Raw genomic sequence first — 25725 nt, 5'->3', positions numbered from 1 at the left:
TGTGTCCCCTACTATTTGTACGATATTGCTGCAGTGACATTCACAAAGAATCACGTAACGGTCCACTTGAGCATTTTATTCATGATTTGGATCATTGTCATAATAAAATGATAGAAAATATAAATTTATTTTATTTATGAAAGATAAGAACATGCGCACGGGTATTTTCTCAACCCATTATATTTTTGGGCATGGACGAGTTTCAGGCTACATGATTTTCACTAGTTGACTAGAAAAATGGGAACATCCTTAGACCTTGCTTCTCAACCCGAGAAGTAGAAGTAGCAGCCGTAGTAGGATCAATAACCCTTTTGAATTTGACGACTAAGGTCTTCGCCGTATCATTCGTGAGAACTAGTTGTGGTGCTTTAAACCAAACCCCTGGTATGGCTCCAACGGTTCCGGCAAAGGTGGTCAACTTGTAAGTGTTTTCTCCTTCTCCGGCATTCTCAATCATAAAAATGCTATTTTGTTCTCGACGGGTGCCACCAATGAGAATCGGAGGCTCCTTTGGAGCCGAGGAGGAATCATCGAATTTCCACAACGTGGAAAACTCTTTGCAGAACGGCCATATGTTGGACTCGAACTCGATATTTAAAGCGTAAGATGTTGGAATGTTAACGGGAGGTATGGGCCAGGGGGGATTCGGCCTCCTCTGTTTATATGAGAAGCTAACCGGTAGGCCCGGCTGGTACGGAAGGAGTGTTTGGGTGATGCCAAGTGGACAGAAGGGAAATGTAATGGCGGCTGGGACAAGACCACCTCCGTTGTTACGCGATGTCTTCACCGGCTGGATGAAGTATTGTTCGCCAGGACTAAGTGGAAATCCGTAGGTGTCCTTCACCCGTTCACCTTGGATGCAGACTGCAGCTGCAACCAATATGAGAGTGAAGAGAAAAGAGAGCAGTGAAGGTTTCTTCATTGTATATATATATATATATTTTTTTTTTTTTCCGAGTGAGATGAGTTGTGGAGAGCAAACACATATTGTATCAGTATTTATAGGAGTTCTCTTGCGGTTAAAACGGAACATTACAGCAAAAAGAGAAGCAAAACAACCAATTTTGTAAAACAAAAACCTCACTTATTATATTGGCTTTTTCCTTACGTCACAATCTAGTCCTTAAAATTGGTTACCTAACTTTCTACTACGGCGACGGACTGATGGTTGGAAAGAGGAGGCCTAATTAAACTCTACGGTTGTTGATTCAAGTTTCGATTTTCAGCACGAGGAACATGCACAGCACTGCACAGTGCAGGTCCATCTTAACTAACACTGAAAGCAAAACAAAAAAACATAGAAAGCACAAAAAAAACGAGAAACCCTACCTTAATTTATATCAGCTATAAATGTTATTGGATTTTTCCTCAGCGTCACAATCAGATCATTAATTTCTAACTTTCTTTTTACGACAGACTACAGTAAGAGTAGAAAACTAGGGACTAGAAGTAGACTCTGGTAATCCATTCAACAATTTTATTTTTGGGTTTGTTAGTTTTTTAGTACATTTTTGAAACATAATTAGGAAACTAGTACATTCACTCAGTTAGAGAAAGAATCATCTTTCACTGTATATGTAATAGATATGGATGAGATAAGATAAAAGCCTAGGATAGTATTAAAATATGCTAAATTACAAATAAGGGCATTAGTACTATTTTTTTTTTAAATACACTCTTTCTCTCCATCTTTCTCGTCTCTCTCATTTTTTCTTGTCTTCTTTCTTTATTTCTTTATTTGAAATTATATATAATACGATTAGTGAGTTATATAAAAAAATATTTGTTTTTATTATTTTGTTTTTTTTTCTTATGACATTGCATTCTCTTCATGTTTAGTTATACAAATATTTGGTAAAATAATTGTTTTTTCCAAAATTTTTCAAACAAAAATAAACCTGTGTGTTTTTTTCTCAATCTTCTGATATACATTTTGTTTAATAATTTTTAAAAATATTATATATATCTTTTATATCCGTACACCTTATTAAGCATACAGATGTGATCTGTACACAATATTATTACACAACTATTTGGTAATATAACTTTTTGTTTCAAAATTCTTCAAGTAAAAAAAAATTATATATTTTTCTCTATTTTTGATATACATTTTGTTTATTAATTTTTAAATATATTATATACATGGTACAATTTATTAAGTGTACAAATATGATATGTACACATTATTAAGTGTACAGATGTAATTTATACAAAATCATTGCGTACACCACAACTGGTGTACTAAATAATTGTGTACACCACAACCATTGTAGAGAGGAATCATTGTGTTCAGCATCACTACATCAAATAATTACATCTGTACACTTAATAGGTGTACAAATACAAAACTTATAAAATCAAATAAAATTAACAAATAACAAATAAAATAACATCAAACAAAATGGATGTCAAAATGTAGAGAAAAACATAGATATTTTGTGTGTGAAAAAAGTTGAAAAAAAAATTATGTTACCAAATATTTGAATATAACAAAATATGAGAAGTGTGATTGCAAAAGTAAAAGAAAAAAAATTAAATTTTTTTTGGCTGTCTCGTGTCCAAAAAATCAAATCCCCTTTTGTAATTAACCATTTTTTCCTTACTTTTCTATCTCACAGCTGCTCTATCTCACAGCTGCTCTATCTCACAGATGGATCACATTGACTATTTTTCAAATTTTGAATAGTGTATGTATTAATTTACCAATTAAGTTTGAAAAATGTATGTTTCTTCCAATTATATCTTCATTTTTCCAGCATCAGCCTAGCACTAGGAACATGCACAATGGCAAATATTAGAGCACCTCCAACAAAAAGCCAAGGAAAGTCTCCGTAGATTTTAATAATAATATTTTTATTTAATTTCATTGTTTAATTTAATTTTTATGTATTTAAAATATTTAAACTTATTAGAGCAAGATTAATGGGGGGTTGATATATTGAGGATCTTATATATTGTTTGCTTTTTTTAAGAATTAATTGTGTATTGTTTTGTAAATAAGAACTCATGATCTCTTAGTTAAAATTTTCTTCTCCAATGGTAAGTTCTAATTTTGGGTCTCTTATTTTTTTAAAAATTGTTTTTTTGAAATTTAAAAAATTTAAATAGAATAGAAGTAGCATAAATGTGTAAACATTTAAGATTTTATAAAAATAGGAAAATATTGCATTTAATTAATTTGTGAACATACAAATAGAACTTGTAAAAAATATGGTAGAAGCACAAAAATACAAAAAAAACTTGTAAAAATATGTGGTCAAAACACTAATCATCCAATAACACCAGCTTTCTAAATCCAAAGCAACAAATAAAAGTTTTTGATTACCGATCATATTGAAGTTGAGCTCGGTGACAACCAAAAGGTTAGCTTGCCTCAAGGCCAACATTGCCTGAGGACTTGCAGCATAGTCATTACCATAACCAATAACGAGTCTTGCATCTTACCTTGCATCTAACAGCTATATTAATTGCATCTGAAGACCGAATGTCGTAGCTGATACAATATGAGGCATTACCCACCTGCAATTTCGTCTCAAAAGCAACCTTAATTAGTAGAGAAATGAGACTTTGCATAGATATTGAAGTTTCCAAAACAGGATGAAAGTCATATTAAAGAACCCAGTTGCAAACCTGTGAAAGGTATAACTGGGCAAAATACACCTCGTGAACTCTTTTGGTGACTCTAACAAGTCTAACTTATAGAAAAGTTGAGACATTTTTCATGAAACAATATGTTCACGAGAAGAGGAGAGTACAAATATGAGGACAAACTGAAACCATGAGACATACTTCGTACCCCATCTTGTCCACCATTTCTTGCAACTAGATGAATAGCTTGAGAGTAGAATCTTATACATAAAGGAAAACAAAGACACAAAACAGATTCGTAACACACAAGACACAAAACAGATTCATACAAGGACACAAAACTGATTAATGAATGAGAAGATCACTCTTCAAGAACAAATTCTGGATTAGTTGCAGTCCACAAATTCAATTCAACAATTATTAACCTGCAAGCATTTTCATAAATTCAAATAAATAATCATTAAACTGTAGGCAGCTACTTCAAATTCTTAGAACAAGAGAAGTTAGAACAATCGTGACTAGAACCACAAATAGAGCTTCTAGTTTAACTTAAACCTCAAACAACATAATTCTCAAGCTAGTTAGTATCAATAATGAGTATCAGACACTAGTATCAAACATACTAGAAAGAAACGATCAACAAAAAAAAAATCATTTCGTTTACAATTCAAAAGGAGATTACGCAGAGTTGCAAAATCAATAACCAGTAGCCAATGAACATGATAATGATAATGATAGATTGTAATAACTAGTGGTGGATTAATCCGATACAATCTCTTCTAAGTTCACCTCCGCCGATTCAATGTCCTCCAATTCACATCTCCTCCGACCCGAATCTCCTCTGATTTCGTCTCCTTTGATTTCATCTCCTTCGATTGTCAATTCATCTCCTTTGATTGTCAATTCGCGAGTTCGAGAGAGAGACAAAGAGAGGAAGAAAAAAAACCAGTCGCCCATCAATTTTTTTTTTATCTCCTCACCCAACCATTTGGTGACACGTAGAGTCTCTTAGAGTAAAGATGAGTATACTATATAACAACTTTCCTTAGCTTTTTTCTTTTGTTCTAAATTATTTTTTTCCTTTAAAACAATATGAACCCCTCAAAGAGACTACGGATGGAGAAGGTCTTAGAAATTGACACATAGAGAAACCCATGAAAGAGAGAATCTAAAACTATCTCCACTGGTCATTTTTTGTTGAGTGTCTAAGTTTTTTGATGGTAATATATAGAAGCTTTGATAACGTAACATCAAATCAGACTTTCAAAAACGAGTTCTATATGGTCAAAAATCATGATTATAAATCATGAATGTATCGTATGATGAGGATATGATGGTGAAATTGAAGTGTTGGTCTCTAAGTGGCATTTATTCGAATACTTGGTGTGCATATATAAGTTACCGAAGAGACCTCGTGTAACGTCCCAACCGCCACCTTTTAGTGGGTCCGTGTCCAATCCCAGTCTATGACCCACCTTTTTTAATGGGCCTTACGTCTTCTCACTAGGTCTGTGAGCCCATCAATATCCGACGACCACTTTGCTACGTCCGGAAGACTTTAAAGACTTGTTACCGTCCCTACAAATCACCACATGATATTTCCCTGTGTTTTGTCCTCACTCGAACAGTTCTGACAGTCACTTCCCGGAAGGTCACCCATACTACTCCAGCATAAGCACACTTAACTCTAGAGTTCTCTCAGGACTCTTGACCGAAAAGATAAGTGCACTTTGGTGACGCACCAAGACCGTCACCCCCGATGGTGTGAGCCCACACGACTCCACACTTGTCTAGGTTAGGCTCTGATACCACCTGTAACGCCCCGACCGTCTCCTCTTAGTGGGCCCCATGTCCAATCCCAGTCCATGGGCACACCTTCCTTAATGGGCCTCACGTCCTCTCACTAGGCCTGTGAGCCCATCAATATACGACGACCTATTTCCAATGTCTGGGAGGCTTTAAAGACTTGTTACCTTCCTAACAAATCACCAAATGATCTTTTCCTGTATTTTGTTCTCACTCGGACAGTTCCGACAGTCACTTCCTGGAAGGTCACCCATCCTGAGACTACTCCAGCATAAGCACGCTTAACTCTAGAGTTCTCTCAGGATCCTTGACTGAAAAGATAAGTGCACTTTGGTGATATAGGTGGCCAAATCAATTCTTTTAAACCTCTCCGCAAATCACTGAAACTGGGGTGTCACAATTCACCCCCACTAACAGATCGCAACATCCTCGTTGCGCACCAAGACCGTCACCTCCGGCGATGTGAACCCACACGATTCCACACTCATCTAGGTTCGGCTCTGATACCACTTGTAACGCCCCGACCGCCTCCTCTTAGTGGGCCCCATGTCCAATCCTATTCCATGGGCCCACCTTCCTTAATGGGCCTCATGTCCTCTCACTAGGCCCGTGAGTCCATCAATATCTGATGGCCAGTTTGCTACGTCGTCCGGGAGGCTTTAAAGACTTGTTATCGTCTCTATAAATTACCACATGATTTTTTCCTGTGTTTTGTCCTCACTCGCACAGTTTCGACAGTCACTTCCCGGAAGGTCACCCATCATGAGACTACTCCAGCATAAGCATGCTTAAATCTGGAGTTCTCATAGGACCATTGACCGAAAAATAAGTGCACTTTGGTGACATAGGTAACCAAATCAATTCTTTTAAACCTCTCCGCAAGTCACTTGAGCGGAAACAAAAAAAAAGAATCAACAAAAGAAAAGCTAAGAGAAGTATGACGGGGGGAGAAAGACGAAAGCATTAGAATATGAGAAGCTGAAGACATACATAAAACATTAATGGAGGATTCAGATTTCAGAGACAGAGACATCGAGAGAATACAAAAAACCAAAAAAAAAGGAACCGGTGAGTTGGAATTTTAAGAATTTTAAGAACGTTGTTGTTTGGTGTTATTGGGAAAGGTGGTTATATTAGTAATTACGTACGTGACGTATGCTTCTGTTGCAACCATCAGGAGAAAATTGTTACTGTTTCTACCATTTTTTTAAAAACCATATTGAGGCCATAACTTCTATTATATTTCAAAAGTTTCCTACTTTTTCTGATTTTGTTCAATTTAGCCCAAAATACCAAACCCTTAAATTCACTAGCTTTTTCCCCACGTCACAATCTAATCCTTGGTTTCTAACTGTCTACGAACACTTAACAGTGATGGTGGTTGAAAAGAGAGGTTTAGAATCTAAAGGTTATCGATTCAAAGTTCATTAAGAACATGTACAAATACAATGGTCCATGTTAAATAACAACATATGATGAAAATAAAAAAGAGGGAATTCATGGGAAGAAGACAAGATTTCAAACACAGAGAGATAGGCATGAAGTGAACCAACGTACGAATGGTTCTCCACATCTCTGAATCTAGCCATATTTTGTTTCTTTCTTATTCATTTGACGGCAAAAATAGTAAATCCACTTTTATAACGAGAAAGCGACAAAAGAATCAAGAAGTGGGAAGGAAGGGTAGAGTGAAACTTGACACACATGTGTAACTTATGTATAATCTTAAAGTAGTGGACCATATCCTAAATGACACAGACGACATATATGCAATACTATATGTGTATAATATTGCTGCAGACTGCAGTGACATTCACAAAGAAAAACGTAACCACTTGAGCATTGTCATATTAAAGTTATAGAAAATATAAATTTATTTTATTTATGAAAGATAAGAACATGTGTGGGGGTATTTTCTCAACCCACTATATTTGGTCATGGACGAGTCTCAAGCTTGACATTACATAATTTTTACTAGTTGACTAGTAAAATGGGAACATCCCTAGACCTAGCTTCTCAACCCGAGAAGTAGAAGTAGCAGCCGTAGTAGCATCATCAACCTTTTTGAATTTGACGAGTAAGGTCTTAGCATCATCATTGGTGAGAATTAGTTGTGGTGCGCTTAACCTAACCCCTTTGGTGGCTCCAACGGTCCCGGTTAAGGTGGTCAACTTGTAAGTGTTTGCTCCTGCTCCTTCTCCGGCGTTCTCGATCTTAAACCAACTATTTTTCTCTTGTGGTTTACCACCGATGAGAATCTTAGGCTCTTTGTGAGCCGGTGAGGAGCCATCGACTTCCCAGAACTTGGAAAACTCGTTGCAGACCGGCCAGATGTCTGACTTGAACTCAATATTTACAGCTACAGATGTCTTAACGATGGTTTCCATGAGAGCGTATGGTAATTTGAAGCTAACCGGTAGTCCCGGTTGGTACGGAAGGAGTGTTTGGGTGATGCCAAGTGGACAAAAGGGAAGTGTGTCAGTGGCGCTGGGACAAGACCACCTCCGTAGTTACTTTTCGTCTTCACCGGCTGGATGAAGTATTGTCCCTTGAATGTAACTGGATTCCCGTTTGTGTCCTTCACGTCTTCATGTCCTTGTCCTTGGATGCAGACAACTGATGTTGCGAACATGAACGTAATGAGAAGAGAGACTACTGAAGGTTTCTTCATTGTGATTGTTTTGTGTGTGTTTTTAGGATTTGAGTGAGTTGAGTTGTGGAGAGCTAACACATTTTGTGTCAATCTTTATAGGAGTTGTCTGCGGTCAAAGGAGCATGACAGTAAAAAGAGAAGGAAAAAACTCCCAATTTTGTAAAGTAAATCCTTCAAATTTTAAGCCATAACAATTTGTCATAATATAGTCCTTAATTAATTATATTGATCAACTAACTTTCTACTACGGTGAGGGTTGGAAAGAGGGGTCTTAATTAGAAGACTCTACGGTTATGGATTCAAGCTTTCAATTCTCAGCAAGAGGAACATGCACAATGGTCCGTCTTAACAACCATAGAAATCAGAAGAAAAAAACTTACGAATCCTACCTAATTAACTCATGAGCTAGCTAAAAATGGTTATTGGCTTTAATATATCTCGCTGCACAATCTGATTGTTGTCTTCTTCTAACTTTTTTCTTACTATAGTCAGAGTAGAAAAGAAGGGAGAAGACTATGGTAGTCGATTCAACTTCATTTTTCCAGCACCAGGAACATGCACAATGCCCTAAGTTAACTAACACGCATAGCAGGGAAAAAATAAAGCAACGATCAATAAAATGGGAGGAAGACGAGGTTTTCACACAAGAAGAGAGATACGGTTGAGTTAACCAACGCACAAAATGATCCTCAACGTACGTCTCTGTTCCTGGCCACATTTGACATTCTCTATTATTTTTTTTAAAAAGAATCGAAAACTAAAAAATAAAACCTAATGATATTGGGAAGGGACCATAGTCTAGTGTCAAATGATAAGTACACTCAAAACATGCATCATCACATATCGAATCAATGTAGAGATTTGGCAAATTGATCAGCTAGTTGTAGTTTAATGATTAAAAAAAATGGAGCATGACAATAAAAAGAGAAGGAAAAAACTCCCAATTTTGTAAAGTAAAACCTTCAATTTATCAGCTAGCTATAACTACTTATTGGCTTTTTCCTCACATAAGAACCTAGTCCTTAATTATAGAGATATTTGGCAAAATGATACATTTTTCAAACATAATTAGGAAGAAAATACATTCACTAATTACAATTAGAAAAACCCACATTTAACACTATTTGACTATTTTCTCAGTCTTTTTTGCCATTCAACAATCTTCCTAATTACATTTCATGTCATTGTACAATTACTCTCCTTTTCTTCCTATTTCTTAATTTTTCAAATTAATATAATTCTTTTTAGAAAACTTCTTAGATACAAAAAAAATCTATAGTTTTTTCTTTACAATTTGATATGAATTTTGTTTAATAATTTTAAAATATATTATATAAATCTTTTGTATCCGTACACATTTGTAAGTATACACATGTCTATACACCTTATTAAGTGTACAAATGTCTCAACACATTATTAAATATACAGATGTAATTTTTACAAAATCATTGTGGTACAGACATTCAAAACCCTAAGAATTAAACAAATTACATCTGTACACTTAATAATGTGTACATACATCTGTACACTTAATAATGTGTACAGACATCTGTACACTTAATAATGTGTACAGACATCTGTACACTTAATAATTGTACAGACGTGTACACACATATGTATACTTAATATGGTATACGGATACACAATTTGTAAAAAATATTTAACATTATCAAATAAAATCATCAAACAAAATGCATATCAAATTGTAAAGAAAAAAAATATAGATTTTTATTTATCTGAAATTTTTTTAAAAACAAATTTTAATTAGCCAATTTTTATGTTTTTAGATTGTATGGAATATAATAAAGAAAAATAAACTCATGCTTCTCTCTCCTCTCTTTCTACCCTCTCTCCTCTAACCAAACCACAAACCCACGCCGCAGGGCTATTGTGTAATCTCCACTCATCTCTTCTGTCCCACCTTTTTTCCTATCTCTACTCTTCTCTATCTCTTATCACCCTGTTTTTTCTTTTTAAAATAGTGATAGTATCAAACTTCTAATTAAGTTCTGTAAATGTACTAAAACACAAAGAAACCCATAATTATATTGGCCAACTAACTTTCTACTAGGGTGAAAGTTGGAAAGAGGGGTCTTAATTAGACTTTATGGTTATGGATTCAAGCTTTCAATTCTCAGCATGAGGAACATGCATAATGGTTCGTGTTAACTAACATAGAAATCAGAAGAAAAAAATGATGAATCCTACCTAATTCATTTATCAGCTAAAAATGGTTGTTGGCTTTTTCTTCGCGTCACAATATGATCGTTGGCTTTTAAGTTTTTTTTACTATACTAAGAGTTGAAAGAAGGGAGTAGACTCTATGGTAATCATTCCAACTTATTTTTCAGCACCAGGAACATGCACAATGGCCCAAGTTAACTAATAATACGCATAGCAGGAAAAAAACGACCATCAATAAATGGGAAATTGATGTAGTACTTTTATCAATTAAATTATTGAACCTAATAATCAACACACTAGGAATACATATGAATGCTTAATCTAACAAATGATTGGTTTTATATAACAACTTAACTAACAAGCAAATTTAAACAAGGCTAAAGAAAGAAAACACAAAGCAAGGAAAAAAAACAAACTTAAAACTGTTTTAAATCAAGATTAAACAAATGAGCATTGGACAAGGTTAATGACTTGGAAAATATCTAATCAATTCTAGATGTCTAAGCAAACAATCAAGAACAATCATTTGGCTAAGAACACTAATGCAAATCAATTCACTTCCATGATTGAGATCTTATGCTAATCAAGTAATCATCAACAATTTCCAAAGACAATCACAAGATAAGCATGCATTATAATCAAGTCTACGTACACCCTAATCATCAATTTCCATAGGCTAGAAATGCAAAGCTCTTGAATCGTTTGGTTCAGGAATTTCATCAAACACCTTCTAGGCATAGAAGTCATAATATCTAGAATTAACATGATCAAGGTTAATCTAACATTATTATCCCTAAACAAGAAAGGATTCATGTAAATAAAGCCTTAAATATCAAATATTAATCATTTATCTCCCTAATCTACCAAACCCAAAATTCTAAAAGATCTACTCACTCATGATCATGATCACACAAAGGTAGAGGTTTCATCTTTGTGAAATCATAATTAGAACTTGTAGATTAGAGAAGATAAAAGAGGAATTACTATTAATAATTTCAAAATCAACAAAAAATCCAACAATTAAGAATAAACAAGCTTCAGAACCCTAAAAATTGCTAAAACAAGAGATGGGTCTCTCCTAATAAGGCGTTAGTTTATTTATAGAAAAACAGGAAACTAAACCGGAACAAACCGGACTGGAATAAAACAAATCAGAGAAAACCGAAACAAACCGGGTTTTGTTCCAAAAAGTAGCATACGATCGACTTCAAGATCGACCAACCGGTCGATCGTTTCTCCTGCTTGATCGATCGGTGAAGTTTTGGAGTCTGTCAAGTCCAGCTCGAGTTGATCGACCATCTGATCGACCAAGTGTTCGATCTTTGAAGTCTGAGGGTCTGTTCAAGTCTAGCTCAAGTTGATTGACCACACGATCGACCAAAGGGTCGATCATTTAGTCTTGTGGCTCCAGTCTTCGCTCTGGCTGTATAAACGTTCACTAAACAGGTATAACTCTTTACAAGCACATCACATTGACCTGAAATCACCTCCATTGCAAAGATAACTTAATTTCCAATCATGTTGATGAAGCACTCTGAAGCTAAATTCCAAGACAAGGTCTTTATAAGAGTCGATATTTGAGGGCTACAGACTGGTTCCGAATCATCAATCATTTTCTTTGCATCCAAATGTGAAATGGTTCAAAAGACACACAAAACACACCAAAACACAGACAAAGACACTATAGGACCTCTAAAATACAAGAAGACTCACTTGGATACTAAATGCAACAAAACACAATATAATGGAACATAAACAACCATGAAAAAGCAGTAAATATAGAGTATATCGGGGAGGAAGACGAGGTTTCACAAGAAGAGATCAGATACCTACGGTTGAGTTAACCAACGCACGAAATGATCCTCAACAGCTCTGTTTCTGGCCACATTTGACATTCTCTATTAATTTTTTTTAAAAATCGAAAACTAAAAACGAAACCTGTCAACCAAAAGTATGAATTTAGCAGAAAGTATAACTCAGCACTTAGCCATAGAACTTATTTTCATAAGGCACTAGGAAAAAACACATAATTTTATTTTATGGAAGATAAAAATATGCTTGCTGTATTATTTCAATTCTCAACTAAAATATTTTGGCCATGAACGAGTCTCATCAGGCTTTGCGTTACATGATTTTTAGTAGTATAAATGTAACATCCTCCTTGGTATAGCCTAACTTCTCACAGATGTCACATTCTGATTCTTGCTTGGTTCTAATTTTCTAGTCGTGAATCGATTCGAACTTCGATTTTCAGCACGAGGGACATGCACAATAGTATCCATGTTAACTAAACATATATATAAAGGATTATCAAATAATTGATGTCAGAAAGATAGGGATGTGTGAACCAACCGGCCACAAAACTAAGAATGTTCTTCAACATCTCTCTTTCTGCCCACCGTTTTCTTTGAAACAACTTATTAAAACAAGAACACAGAACTTTCACTACGTACGCTCTAACAAGGAAAACAAATTAATGAAAAATACCATGTTATATATATATACAATTCAACGTACGTGGGCAGATAAGTTTTCCGCACGTCACATTCTGATCATCCTTGTGATGGGTCCTTATTTAGTGTCTAACTTTCTACTACAATGAGTGTTAATTAAAAAGAAGAGTTTTGGTATATTATGGTTTTTTAACTATGATATATATATATATATATAAGTGTGTTTTAGAGTATTTTAATATGTTTTTAGGATCATTTTGAGTTTTTGTAGGACTAGGAGCTGTTCGACATGGAATGGAGCACTTTGGAGCATCTAGAAGAGCTATGCTGAAGAATCAAACTCGGAGACCAAAACTGGTGTAGAGCATCGATTGATGCAACCCATATGTTGAGCGATACATCATTCTTACCGTAATTGAATTGCGCATCTTTTTAAAGTTTTGAAGATTTTCAAATTCGGCTTAGAAGTTCTTTTTATTTGCAATTAAGGGCCAAGTCGTGTATTACAATATATATATATATATATATATATATATATATATATATATATATATATATAACTAGGTAACAACCCGTACTATGTGCGAGATAAATATATGCAAATAAAATTAGTGTTATGAGTAAAGTTTTTCGAGGATTTAAAATTTGTTTGTGTAAAAACCAAATATATAACCGTGAGAATATATTTAGATCAAACTACTATGTATCAACTAAATATATAATCTGCACTTTCTTCAATCTGTGCAAGATTTTTTATTTTGTTAAATTTTTTTTGTGTAAGAATATATTCACCGTGAAATATTATACCAATGGTATTAAATAAGTCAATTGTCAATAATAATGATTATTGTGATAATTTTATTTTGAAAATTTTAAATATGTGAATAGTAATCAGTTTTTTTTAATAGGTGAATAAATTCAAGTTTTGAAAATGTTTTAGATCTAATAATGTTATAATAATTAAATATGTTTAAAAATTATTAAAATATATTTTAGAATTGAAATATTTGATTTTTTAATTAATTGAAAAGGAATATTCCTTATCCATTAAAATGAGGGCAATAAATTCATTGGTGTCTCTAGCTCTCTAGCGATGACAAATCAGCATTTTCTTGAGAATGTTTCTTTATTAATATATAGGGATTTTTAGAGAGGTTATGAAGAGAAGAATCAAAACTCTTTGAGAGAGTTTGAAAACTCCTTTAATAATCCTTCAATAAATGACTTTTCCCCTTTTTTTAAAATGAGGTTTTTTACATATACTTATAAACGATTACTGTAATTAACTACTGTACGCGCCACTGCAACTCCTTTTTTGTAACGTTCCAATAAAAAAAATTAAGGACCACAATAAGCCCAAGATTAGAGAGCACTAAGCATTAAAAAAAAAGGTAAATTAACCTCAAGGAGTTATGTGTGTTGCTTCCTGGCCAAGTAATTGCTGGAAACTGTGAAATCTGGGTTAAGTATGACCCCTAGAAACTGTTCTAAGATGGTTTTTTCTAAGCGTCGCTTAGAGGTCCAAAATTAGTCTGATTGAGACAAAATTTGGTGGAGAGACTCGTGAAGTATGCTCCTTATCCAACACGGGAGTTGCAATTTGAACGGTTAGTTTGTATTTTATTCGAGTGGTGATGTGGAGGTTTCATATGTCTTGATTTGTGTTAAGTTGTGTTGCTGGTTAAACCAACGAGCTCGGTGTGAGCTGAAACCTCTATAAGCTTAGGGAGCAAGGTCATGGTGGTTGTAGAACCAACTTAAAGCTCATGAGTGCTGGATTAAAGCTAAGACAGTGAATTGATGGGTTCATCGGAGAAGTGTTTCCGTGGCTGGACGGAATAAAGTATTCCAGTCCACCTCTCTTGTTACTCGGTCGTTAGAGTGGTTGGTTGTGTGACTAAATAACTAGATGAGATTGTGTTTGGTGATACATGAATAAGCAAAGCTTACACAGAAGGTGGAATCAAGTGGTTTGCCGGTAGGATGTCGAATGACTCTGATGCATGCTTGGGGAGCTGAAGTACGTTTGTATTGTGTTTTGTGGATGCGTACCATGAGTTATTTGGACTAACCGATATTGGTGGAAGTTTTTGTAAAGAGTAATTTTTACGTCGGTTGTCTCTTCATAATTATGGGTTATGGAGAGATCATTTTCTGTAGAACTTGTCAAAAGATTGGTAATCCGGATGCAAAACCATGTATAATCAACGTAAGAGAGTTCAATAGTAGAAGTTTTTCTTTTTTTTTGAATGACTAAAAAGTTCTACGCCTAGATTCGTACACACCTGAGACCAGAGTATTGTGCACGATCCTTTCCCAAGCGTCAATAGCCTAAAGTTTTCTGCTTTATCAATATTTACTGGTTTTTATTTAGAAAACAAATAAAAGTTGGAATGCATCCTAAAAATCTGAGTTGTGGAGAGCAAAGACACTGTGAAATTTTTATTTTCTAGTAACTACTACAAAGGGTTTAGAGTATTGTATGGATATCAATTCTCACTTCGGTTTTAAACACGAGGAAAATGCCAAATGGTTAATGTCGACTAACATATACTACAAAGGATGATCAAATAATTCACGGGAAGAAAATGCCCAATATACGAATTATCTTCTACATATATGTTTCTGCCCACATCCTATCTTTCTACTACAATTTATTGAAACAACAAAATGATTTCCAAATAAAGAAATGATTCCTGTGAGCAACACTTCTACGTCTTGTTCAGGGGATAATGAAATGAAGTTGATGATGCAGCAGATCCTTTAAGGTCAGGTGGAGAATGCTGCTGAAATCAATGTTAAGGTGGACAGCATGTATCGTGATCTCAATGGGAACTTCACAACACTATCTTCACATGTTAAAACTCTTGAGAACCAAGTAGCTCAGATTTCTTCCAGCTCTACGCGACCATCAGGTGTTTTACCAGGGAAAAGTGAACCCAAAAATAAAGAGCATTGTTATGCTGTTATGATTCAAGAAGAACCTGGAGAAGTTGTTGAGAGAGGTCTTCAAGAAGCTGCAAATGAGAGTATTATTTCTGAGTTGGAAGTTCAACTAGGAAGGCATTGAAGAAGGGGTCATGATGATTTCAACTGGGAAGGCATATGTGCATTTTGAGAAGCAGGAAAAACATCAAAGGAACAAGGAAAAATTCTTGCAATGGCACACTTGAAAGAGGAGGTAGAGATGGTTAGTTCTGAGTGCAATGCCATCATCCCTATTGAGATTCCTAAGAAGCTTGGAGATACAAGGAGTTTTGTACTACCTTGCCAAATTGGGAGATTCATGTTTGAGAGATGCTTATGTGACTTGGGAGCTAGTGTCAATTTGATGCCGCTTTCTGTGTCAGAGCGTTTGGGAATCACCAATTTCAAACCGTCAAGGATCTCCTTAGTGCATGCTGATCGTTCTGTGCAATCTCCAGTTGGGTTGGTGGAGGATGTGCATGTTAGAGTTGGGAACTTCTACATCCCAACTAACTTCACAGTTTTCGAGCTTGATAAAGAACCACATGATCCTCTCATTCTTGGTCACCCATTCTTACATACCGTTGGGGCTATGATTGATGTAAAAAAGCAGCAAATTCACTTGTAGATTGGTGACCATACTCAGGAGTTTGACATGAAAAGGTTGCTGAAAAAACCTACTATTGGAGGACAAGCCTTTTCAATTGAAACCATTGATGATCCTAAGGATAAGTATGTGAAGACATGCATTGGTTGGAGTGAGGTCAAGAAAGTCCTGGATGGAGACCTTCAAATTCCAATAAAAAAGTTAGTGCTACATGCAAGGTTAAGCCCAAAAGGATCATGGAAAATCCTCATGTAACCTTAACACCAATGCAGTGTGTTGGAGATACCATAGAGTATAAGGTGCAGTGTAATGGAACCTCAAAACCTTTTTCCAAAGCTATGAGTATTCAAAAAGGCGAAAAGCTGTGAAAGGGGTTATGAGTACAGTTCTGAAGCTGAAGATGAATGACTGGGGACCTTTTTTTGGAGCACGTCCTCATTCTCACACCCATTAGTTCACAAGAATCCGATCAAGCTAATGACATGACACGAGCGCTTTGTGGGGGGCAACCCACCAGGTATTTCTCTCTCTTACTAATTATTTTTCTTTTATATTTCTTTTGAGTCTATTTGACCTATTTTCTTGGATTTGTTTTCACACTGAGACGGTGTGAAGCGAGTTTGGGGAAGGTGTCATATGTCTACTAATCTTGTTTGCTTTGGTTGTTTTTCCTTTGTTGCTTTCTTTTGAGTCAGTCAATTTGTTTTATCGTCAAAAGTCAAAAGTGTGTTTTATTGAGTCAAAATGCTGGTTGGGAATTATGAGCTTTTCTTAGGGAATTGCACCATGCTTGATTCATTTCCTTGGGACCATTTAGCATAGTTTAAGGATGACTTGGAAGTTTAGAAATAATCATGACTTGATCACTTCAATAATTCTTGTCGCTTTGAAATTTGGATGATTTGAGCTTGGCCGTGCTTATTTGGACTTGATATGGACTTATTATATCTCACTTAGGGGGTTGAGAATCATGTAATGGATCATACATTCAGAGTTTAGTTTACACCATTGTTACCACTCTTTGTAAATTCTGAATGGCTAGACTCGTTTTTAGTCTATTACCACACCTTTACCCATATCCTTGCTTCATACCATTCACATTCTTGATCATCATCATCATGTGCATTCATGTGCAAAAACTACGGAGTATACAGACCGACATAGCTTTCCCCTAGTTAGGATTGTCATTGTAGTTTGTTTCGGTGATTGATATTGAGTATTTGAGGTTGTGTGGTTATGTTCATAAGCATGTGTTGAGTTTCCATGATTTAGTTCTTTTGATGCAATTTTGTAAGAAGAGAACCGGTTCGACTCCCCCATATAAAAAAAACCTGAGAATGAAAAAAAAAAAGGAAAAGAAAATGAATAAAATGGGAAAGGAGTAAGAATTGAACCGGAAAAGTCAGAGTGCTCTTATTTATTTAACAAAAGCATCTAGAACAATGATGATTTGTTTGGGGTTTTGTGTTGGTTGGTTTGATCCGAGTTAGAGGGAAGTTGTGTACCTCCTAATTGGTCTGTGTCTCACTGTGATTTTGCATAATGATTTGCATACGTTCGCATTGTTGGAAACCTTAAACACTTGAGCCACCTGGAAATTGTCCTTACACCTAGACCATAATGTGTTCGATATCCCCTTTGTGAGAGTGCACGCATTTACTAATGAATGTTAAAAGGTTAAGTTATCTGAGTCTGAAAGTATTTGTGATCTTAGGATTTATGAAGTTGCTACGGTCATGGCAAAGTATAATTTAGTACGGTTTGATATGAGCTTTGTGACAGTGGTTTGCAGGCAATTGTTTGATAGAGGTTTGCTCGCGTTTTCAAACCTCTTTCCTTGGCAAAGGTTTTTGTTTTGCTTAAGGGCAAGCAAAGATCTAAGTCAGGGGGAGTTGATATATGGTGTTTTTATCGGTTTTGAATCTTTGTTTTCTCTCTTATTTTATACTTTTTATTGAGTCAAAGTGTGTTTTTGGAGTCTTTTGGTTCTTTATCGAGTCTTTACAGGTTTTAGGACAGTTTGAAGGATATTAGAGGAAAATTAGCTATTCTGGATACAAACAAGCATATGAGATGAATGTTGGTTCACGTGAAAATCCGCCTACCAGAGGAACCCGCCTATCTGAGAAACCCGCCTGGCTGAGAAGTGAAGTCTAAACCTGCAAGTTTCACGTCAAAACCCGCCTACTTGAAAAACCCGCCTGGTTGAGAAATATTTTGACTAGGCCAATACCCTTTTTACCTTATTTGGAAAACTCTGTAAATACCTTTTATTTGCTGGGAGAAAAACCCTAAGTTTTATTCTAAGTTTTATTCTACGCTTTCTTTCTGCAACCTGAGACTTTTTGTAAGCCACTCTTTTTGGATTCTAGAGATTCATCATATTTGACAATTTGGAGAAGATTTCTAAACCATTCCTTATTATTTCTACAATTCAATCATGTTTTTTTCATCAATGATTTTTGTTTTCTCTTTTGCTATGTGTGAGCAGTTCTCCAATTGGGTTTTAGGGTTCCAATTAGGAGATTCAATGAATTGATGTTTTGATTATTTATTGGAGTTCTTAATCCTTAGGTTCTTTGATTCACATGATCTTAATGTTAAAATATGACTGATCACCTTGTTTTAGACTCTAGGTTTTTCTATACATCACAAGTGTTTGATAGAATGCATGAATGAGTGTGAATTGAGCAATGTATTTCTAGCCTGCGGAAGTTGATGTTAGAACGCATTGTGAACTTAATGAACTTGATTGTAATGCAAATTTGGCTATGAGGTTGCGGATGAAAGTTTAGCAAACTAATAGTCAAATTTAGTTTCTAATGCCTTGAAAAAGGGTTAGTCTATTATAGTGTTCATGTTCTAGAACGGTTCTTAATTATTGAATGCCATATTTCATTTTCTCATTAGTCATTGATCTCTCAAATACCCTATGACCCAATGTTTTAATCTTATAATTTAATCGATTTAATTTATTTTCATTTTATTTACAAACTTGAAAACCAAACAAACAAACATTTGTCAGCTTTAGCTATTTACGACTCTTCGCAAATCTTTAGTGTACCATTGGTCCTTGTGGATTTGACCCCGTATATACTGCCTTGCGGTTAAATGTATCGGGTAATTATTCGAGCAATCAAGTTGGCGCCGTTGCCAGGGACCAATTGCGTTACCTAGAGATTTCGGATTAGTTTATAATCTAGAGTATTTTAATTTACAGCTGGTAACCAAAGCTTTTTCTCTCTTTTTAGTCGTCTTCGTGATAGATGTAGGCGCGGAGGAGCGCATGGTGGTGCAGCGGCGGAGTATATAATTAAAGACGGGCACAATGCTGTTTCACCAAGGAAGAGCATTTGGTGGTGAAGTCATTCCTTTTTTTGGAATTAGGGTTCTTCTTTGCTGGAAACTCAGCCATGGTAGGACTAAACTGATGATTTCAAATAAATTATGAATGAGGCTATATACTTCTGATCTGAGAAGAGAGAGAGAGCGAGACGCAACGAGGTGGGGAAGCCTCTTGTGGGTCTGTTTAGTCATGTTATGGCTGTGGGAAGCTTCATTAATGGGGGGGGGGGGGAGAACAGAGCCGAAGTGAACAGAGATGAAAAGGAGAAAGAAAGTGAATGAAAGGTGAGATAAATGCAGTGTGGAGGAGTCGACTTTGGAGGCTTCCCGGCGCCGGATATGACAGAGGTTCATTAGGTTATTTCTATAGAAGCACAATTAGCGAGAGCGATGACAGAGGTTCATTAGGTTATTTCTATAGAAACAACAAAAATGATTTCCAAATAAAGAAATGATTCCCACCACACGTTCTTACAGGAAAACAAATGAGCGAGAGCGATGACAATTGAAAATTTTCTTCTGTTTTTTCAAAGATCCCTTCAAATCATGTTATATAATATAAGCACAATTAGATAGCTAGACTTTCAGATCCACAATTAGTATAACATACCATAACAGTGCCCCACTGATTCCCCATATTTTACTACAGTAGCATGTTACTTGAATTACATAGACTTCCATCGGATGTATTATGTATAGCAGATCATGGATACTTATGTATAGTTCAATGTAAAACTAAGTATGAATATGTCGTTCTTTTTTTAGTTGCATTTAAAATTTTTATCATTTCGTCTAAAATCTTATAAATTTCTTATTTTCATGCTACAAGAATACATTAGATGCGTATTATTTGTTATATTTACGTTTAATCGGTTTTATTTGTTCTTAAGATTTAGTATTTGTTATAAAGTATGTATTTCAGCAAAAAAAAAATCATTAATATAGACATTTTTAAATTTTGTGAAAATGACAAATTCATAAGATTTTAGCAAAACAGGAATATACATAAAATTTGCCTAAAATTAGCATTTTCTATAAGAATTCCTTCAATCTATCTGAATATGATTTTTGGAATTAATCACGAAGAACCATACACTTAGTACTAGAGCGCATACAATATATATGGCTAGTTTTACTAATTAAAGTGATCATTATCAATTTATCAACTAATTGTAAACTACTGCTCGAATTGATTACAAGATTCTCTAAAACTTTATGTGTGATATTTGCCTTGTTTTCAATCCTCTTCATATCTAATCAAAGAAACATTTTGTATTGATGAATCGAACTAGCAGATAATATATCTATGTAAATTTTCGTTATTGGAATATATCTTGATTTTTTAAGGTGTGTTATTCTATTTCCCAGATAATATAATTAGCAGTCTCATTGACAAGCCCGACCATGCATAAAAATAATAAAGCGCTATAAAGGATAATTTTATTTTGTTTATGGAAAATAAAAACTTGCATGCGGGTATTATCTCAACCCATTATTTCTTGCCATGGACGAGTCTCAGGCTTTTTTTTACATGATTTTGACCAGTTGACTAGTAGAACGGGAACATTCTTAGACCTAACTTCTCAACCCGAGAAGTAGAAGTAGTAATAGTCGCTTCATCAAACTTTTTGAATATGACGAGTAAGGTTTTAGCCTTATCATTGGTAAGAACTAGTCGTGGTATCCGTAAAGCTCCTGGCTTAGTTCCAATAAGTCCGGCAAAGCTGGTCAGCTTATAGGTGTTTGCTCCAGCTCGTTCTCCGGCTTTCTCAATCTTGAACCAGCTATTCTGTTCCTGCTTTGTACCACCAACGAGAATGGAAGGCTCTTCGGTAGCTGGTGAGGATTCATCGACTTTCCAAAACTTGGAAAGCTTATCGCAGAGCCAGAATTTGGACTTAAACTCAATATTTACATAATCATCCGTAGAAATGGTTGTTTTCATGGTTGAGTTTGGAAATGAGAAGCTAACTGGTACGCCTGGTATGAACGCAATGGCTGTTTGGACGATGCCAAGTGGACATAAGGAACCTAGTGTAGGGGGGGCTGGGACAAGACCACCTCCGGGGAAGTTGGTATTGACTGGCTGGATGTAGTATTGTTGATCGGTTTTAAGATCATTTCCAACAGTTTCCTTCACCGGTTCGCCTGCTTGGATGCAGACAGCTGCAGCTAACAGGAGAGTGATGAGAAAAGAGACCACTGCAGGTTTATTCATTTTGATGGTTTTGTGTTTTTAAAGATTTAATGTTTACTTTTCTGAGGGGTTTGAGTTGTGGAACACAAGAACATTTTGTATCGGTATTTATAGGAGTTCTCATGCAGTTAAATCGAGCATGGCAGTAACTACCATCTGGTTGAGTAAAACCTAAAAGTGTCAGCTATAAACGCTTGGCTTTTCTCGGCACTGTCACATTCTGATCATTTTTGTGATGGGTGGTCCTTAATGTCTATCTTTAATTTCTACCATAGTGAGGGTTGAAAAGAGGGGTTTAGACTATGGTAATCGATTCAAAATTAGAATTTCAACACGAGGAACATGCACAATGTCCATGCTAACAAATTTATATAGCAAAACAAGGATGATCTCTAGACACAAGTTGGCCTGCTAATTTATTTATTTATTTTCTTTTGTTATTTATTACATCATCATTATAAAAATATTACATCATCATCGAATCTAAGTACCAACGTCACATTTGAATATGACAAACGGATCCACGGATAACCTAAGAATGTGTATTTTTGTTTATTTAAACAAGCTGCTAAATCTTGAATCAAAATTATCTCCATTTTTATCTGACAAGATAATAAATATGTGATGATAGTTCACTACTAAAGAAATTCGCTATAATGAAAAATTCAGTTTTTGCATAATCAGAAAGCGATCGATATGAATCAAGAGATGGAACCCGTGGTACACCGCGGTGCAAATTATTTATAACTAAAATATTTAAATTATAAATTGTATTTGTTGGTTAAATATGTTATATTATATAATAATTGTTAATTTTATGGTTTAATGTTTAAACCATATAATACCGCAATATAATTTATTTTTTACATAATATTTATTTAATCAATTTAATTAGATATTTCTATTTTATGATACCGATAATCTTAACAAAATAATGAAAGTATGTTTTACCCATGTAACACCAAATTAATGATATTTTAAATTTATATAAATATCAAAAAACTTGTCCTGCTATATAACTCCGTCCCAAGATATTTTAACTTGCACGATATTTATCAGAATTAAGTTCACTGTAATTAAACATGACTACTCCGGTTGTGTTAGACTCTTTAATACATAAACACAACCGAAAGGAAATACAAACCAAACACAAAGTTAATCCATAAACACAACCGAAAGAAAATACAAACTAAACAATACTAAATATAAGTACAAACCATAGTAGTTAGATAAAGGTGGTCGGATGGTCTTGGTAGTGGAGTTGGATTTAGACATTTTGATTGCAAAAGATTCAACAAATTTCTTCATAGCTTCAAATCTTTTCTGGATTTGCTGATTTTCTTCAAGGATTTTTTCAGATCAGTTTCCATCTCTTGCATCCAATGTGTTATCATCTCTACTCTCTACTTCTTCACTAGATTGTGGTACACTTGAAGAGGCACCACCAGATGGTAAAATCTCACTAAGCGCTCCAAATCCAAAGATATTACCTTGTTTAGATGATCCAACAGCCTAGAAATTAAAACCAAATACATAAGTTGTCATACACCAAACGAATACAACACACATAACTAACACATGAGCTGCCATACACCAAACCAATACAACACACACAACTCACGGCAAACTAATACACCACACGTACGTAACTGCACTGCAACATGATAATGATAATTCTGTTCTCCAATCTGATTCATTACACGTTGATACACTATTATATCTAGATGATCAACCATAAGATCTTGATGATATGCTGAAGATGGGAATTCTAATATCGAATTAACTACTGACGACGAATCTGAGTAATAATTTTCAGATTGGTTTATGTCATTTGTACTCTTTTGAAAAATTTGTATTTTCAGCTTTTTTTTCCATTATTGAAAATATTTTCTTATTTAATTGGAGTCACAAAAGTGGTAATAACTATGTCACAATTTATGACTAAACACAAAGATAACTAAAATAGTGACTAATTGTGACAAGGTAGCTACAAAATATTTTTAACTAAAAGTGACATAAATATAGTCACAAAATTGTATAGTTTAGTTACTTTATATAGTAATAAATCCGTATTTATATTTGTGACTAAATATTTTGTAACAAATTCGATACAATTAGTGACCAAAATTAGTTACCTTTAACTCGGTTACATTATTATAACTAAACTAGATTAGAACCCGTGGTATACCGCGGGGGAAATTATTTATAACTAAAACATTTAAATTATAAATTGTATTTATTGGTTAAATATGTTATATTATATAATAATTATTAATTTTATGGTTTAAAGTTTAAACCATATAATACCGCAATATAATTTATTTTTTACATAATATTTATTTAATCAATTTAATTAGATATGTCTATTTTATGATACTGATAGTGTTAACAAAAAAATGAAAGTATGTTTTACCCATGTAACACCAAATTAATGATATTTTAAATTTATATAAATATCAAAAAACTCGTCCTGCTATATAACTCCGTCCAAAATATTTTAACTCGCACTATATCATCTTAATTTTTAATATTTATTATTTTATATTATAAATATTAGCTTAAGTTGATATGTTATTTATTAGATTGTAAACATTTACATTTTATAAGACTGACGCTTCTTATAAATTTTAAATATTTATAATACTTAGAATCCTTAAAACGGTTGAGTATTTCTCATATTTGAAGTTTCGTAAAAGTTTAAATATATTATTAATATTTTAAAGGTCTTCTAACTTTTTAAAAAGTTGAAATATTTATAATATTTAAACTTTAGAAATTTGAAACTTCATAAACGTTTAAATATTATTAATATTTTTAACATTTTATAAAGTTTAACTTTATAAAAAATATAAATATATATAATATTTAACGTTTTTAAAATCTTTAATAAAGAACCGAAATAAACCAAATAATTTTTTTTAAGTTTGAATATCTGATAAATCAAGCTTATTGTATTATGAATCATTTTGATCTCTTTTATAGTATGATTGTGAACAATTGCTCAACTTTTTAGGCGATGTGGGATATTGTATCTGTAAATTGAGTAATATATGTTTGTTTTTAAAAATTTGTATTACATCATATGCAGGAAAAAATCACAATTTTTATTAACTAAATGTATTATAGAATATTTCAAAATAATTTAAATATAAATTCAAATAAAAATGAAAATGAATCATATATTTATGTTTTAATGAGGTAGAAAGATTTCATTATTTTTTCAAATCTTACTTATAATTAATTTGGAATTTTTGGTAACTATTATTAAATTTAATGCATTAAATGTAAAAAATTTCCAAAACCGATTTTTGAGTAAAAACTGCTACAAAAATACTAGTATAGATAGTGACATATTTATGACCGTTTTAAATACGTCACATTTTCGTATGGAAATCGTTATAATATTATGACCGAACAAACAGTCACAATTTTTCCGTCACAATATTCACTTTTTAATTTTTAGAAATAGTATAACAGCCCCATTAATTCCCATACATTTACAAGTCATGTTATTAAAGAGGTAGCACATGTTCTACTTGAATTATGAGACTTTCATCGGATGTATTATGTACTGTATAGCATAAGAATAATTATGTATATATAGTTCAATCTCCCTCGAACCGGAATCTGATTTTGGGAATTCACAAAGGACCATATGCCTAGTAGGCTAGTATTAGAGAACACAACATATATGGCTAGTTTTACTAACTGTAAACTAATGCAGTGATTGATTACAATATTCTTAAATTTGTATTCGTGATTTGCATTTTTTGAACGAATAGTATATATTTTACTATTTGTTTTGTTCCTAACCAAATATAGTACGTACATATCTATCCTCTTCATATCTAATCTAAGAAAACATTATATTGAATCGAACTATCAAATAATATCATCTATGTAAATTTCCAATTCTGAATTTATA

General features: G+C 34.0%; 2 protein-coding genes, 1 long non-coding RNA gene and 2 pseudogenes across 4 annotated transcripts; 1 reads left to right on the top strand and 4 right to left on the bottom strand.

Moving 5' to 3' along the window:
* Positions 1 to 108: 108 nt before the first annotated feature.
* On the bottom strand, positions 109 to 1055 carry LOC104751076 (kunitz trypsin inhibitor 2). The gene has a single exon (XM_010472951.3). The coding sequence runs from the start codon at positions 1031 to 1033 to the stop codon at positions 230 to 232; it is 804 nt and encodes a 267-aa protein (XP_010471253.2). The 5' UTR covers positions 1034 to 1055; the 3' UTR covers positions 109 to 229.
* A 2087-nt stretch (positions 1056 to 3142) lies between these two features.
* On the bottom strand, positions 3143 to 4635 carry LOC147925809 (uncharacterized). Its single transcript, XR_015583614.1, has 2 exons — positions 3631 to 4635; positions 3143 to 3519 (listed from the first exon to the last, which is right to left on the bottom strand). It is a non-coding gene; the product is annotated as an uncharacterized LOC147925809 (long non-coding RNA).
* A 2661-nt stretch (positions 4636 to 7296) lies between these two features.
* Positions 7297 to 8148, bottom strand: LOC104751075 (kunitz trypsin inhibitor 2 pseudogene; annotated as a pseudogene).
* Positions 8149 to 15844: 7696 nt separating this feature from the next.
* On the top strand, positions 15845 to 16279 carry LOC104753795 (DNA damage-inducible protein 1-like). Its single transcript, XM_010475993.2, has one exon. It carries the CDS (start codon positions 15845 to 15847, stop codon positions 16277 to 16279), a length of 435 nt encoding a protein of 144 aa, XP_010474295.2.
* A 4742-nt stretch (positions 16280 to 21021) lies between these two features.
* LOC104751074 (kunitz trypsin inhibitor 2 pseudogene) lies at positions 21022 to 21884 on the bottom strand (annotated as a pseudogene). The gene has a single exon (XR_015583613.1). The product of XR_015583613.1 is annotated as a kunitz trypsin inhibitor 2 pseudogene (transcript).
* Between the last annotated feature and the right edge of the window lie 3841 nt (positions 21885 to 25725).

This window comes from Camelina sativa, chromosome 16 (genome assembly GCF_030686135.1).
Source record: "Camelina sativa cultivar CO46 ecotype springtype chromosome 16, ASM3068613v1".
Taxonomy (NCBI): domain Eukaryota; kingdom Viridiplantae; phylum Streptophyta; class Magnoliopsida; order Brassicales; family Brassicaceae; genus Camelina; species Camelina sativa.
Note: the sequence above shows the minus strand (reverse complement) of the source record. Positions and strands in the feature narration are given on the sequence as shown.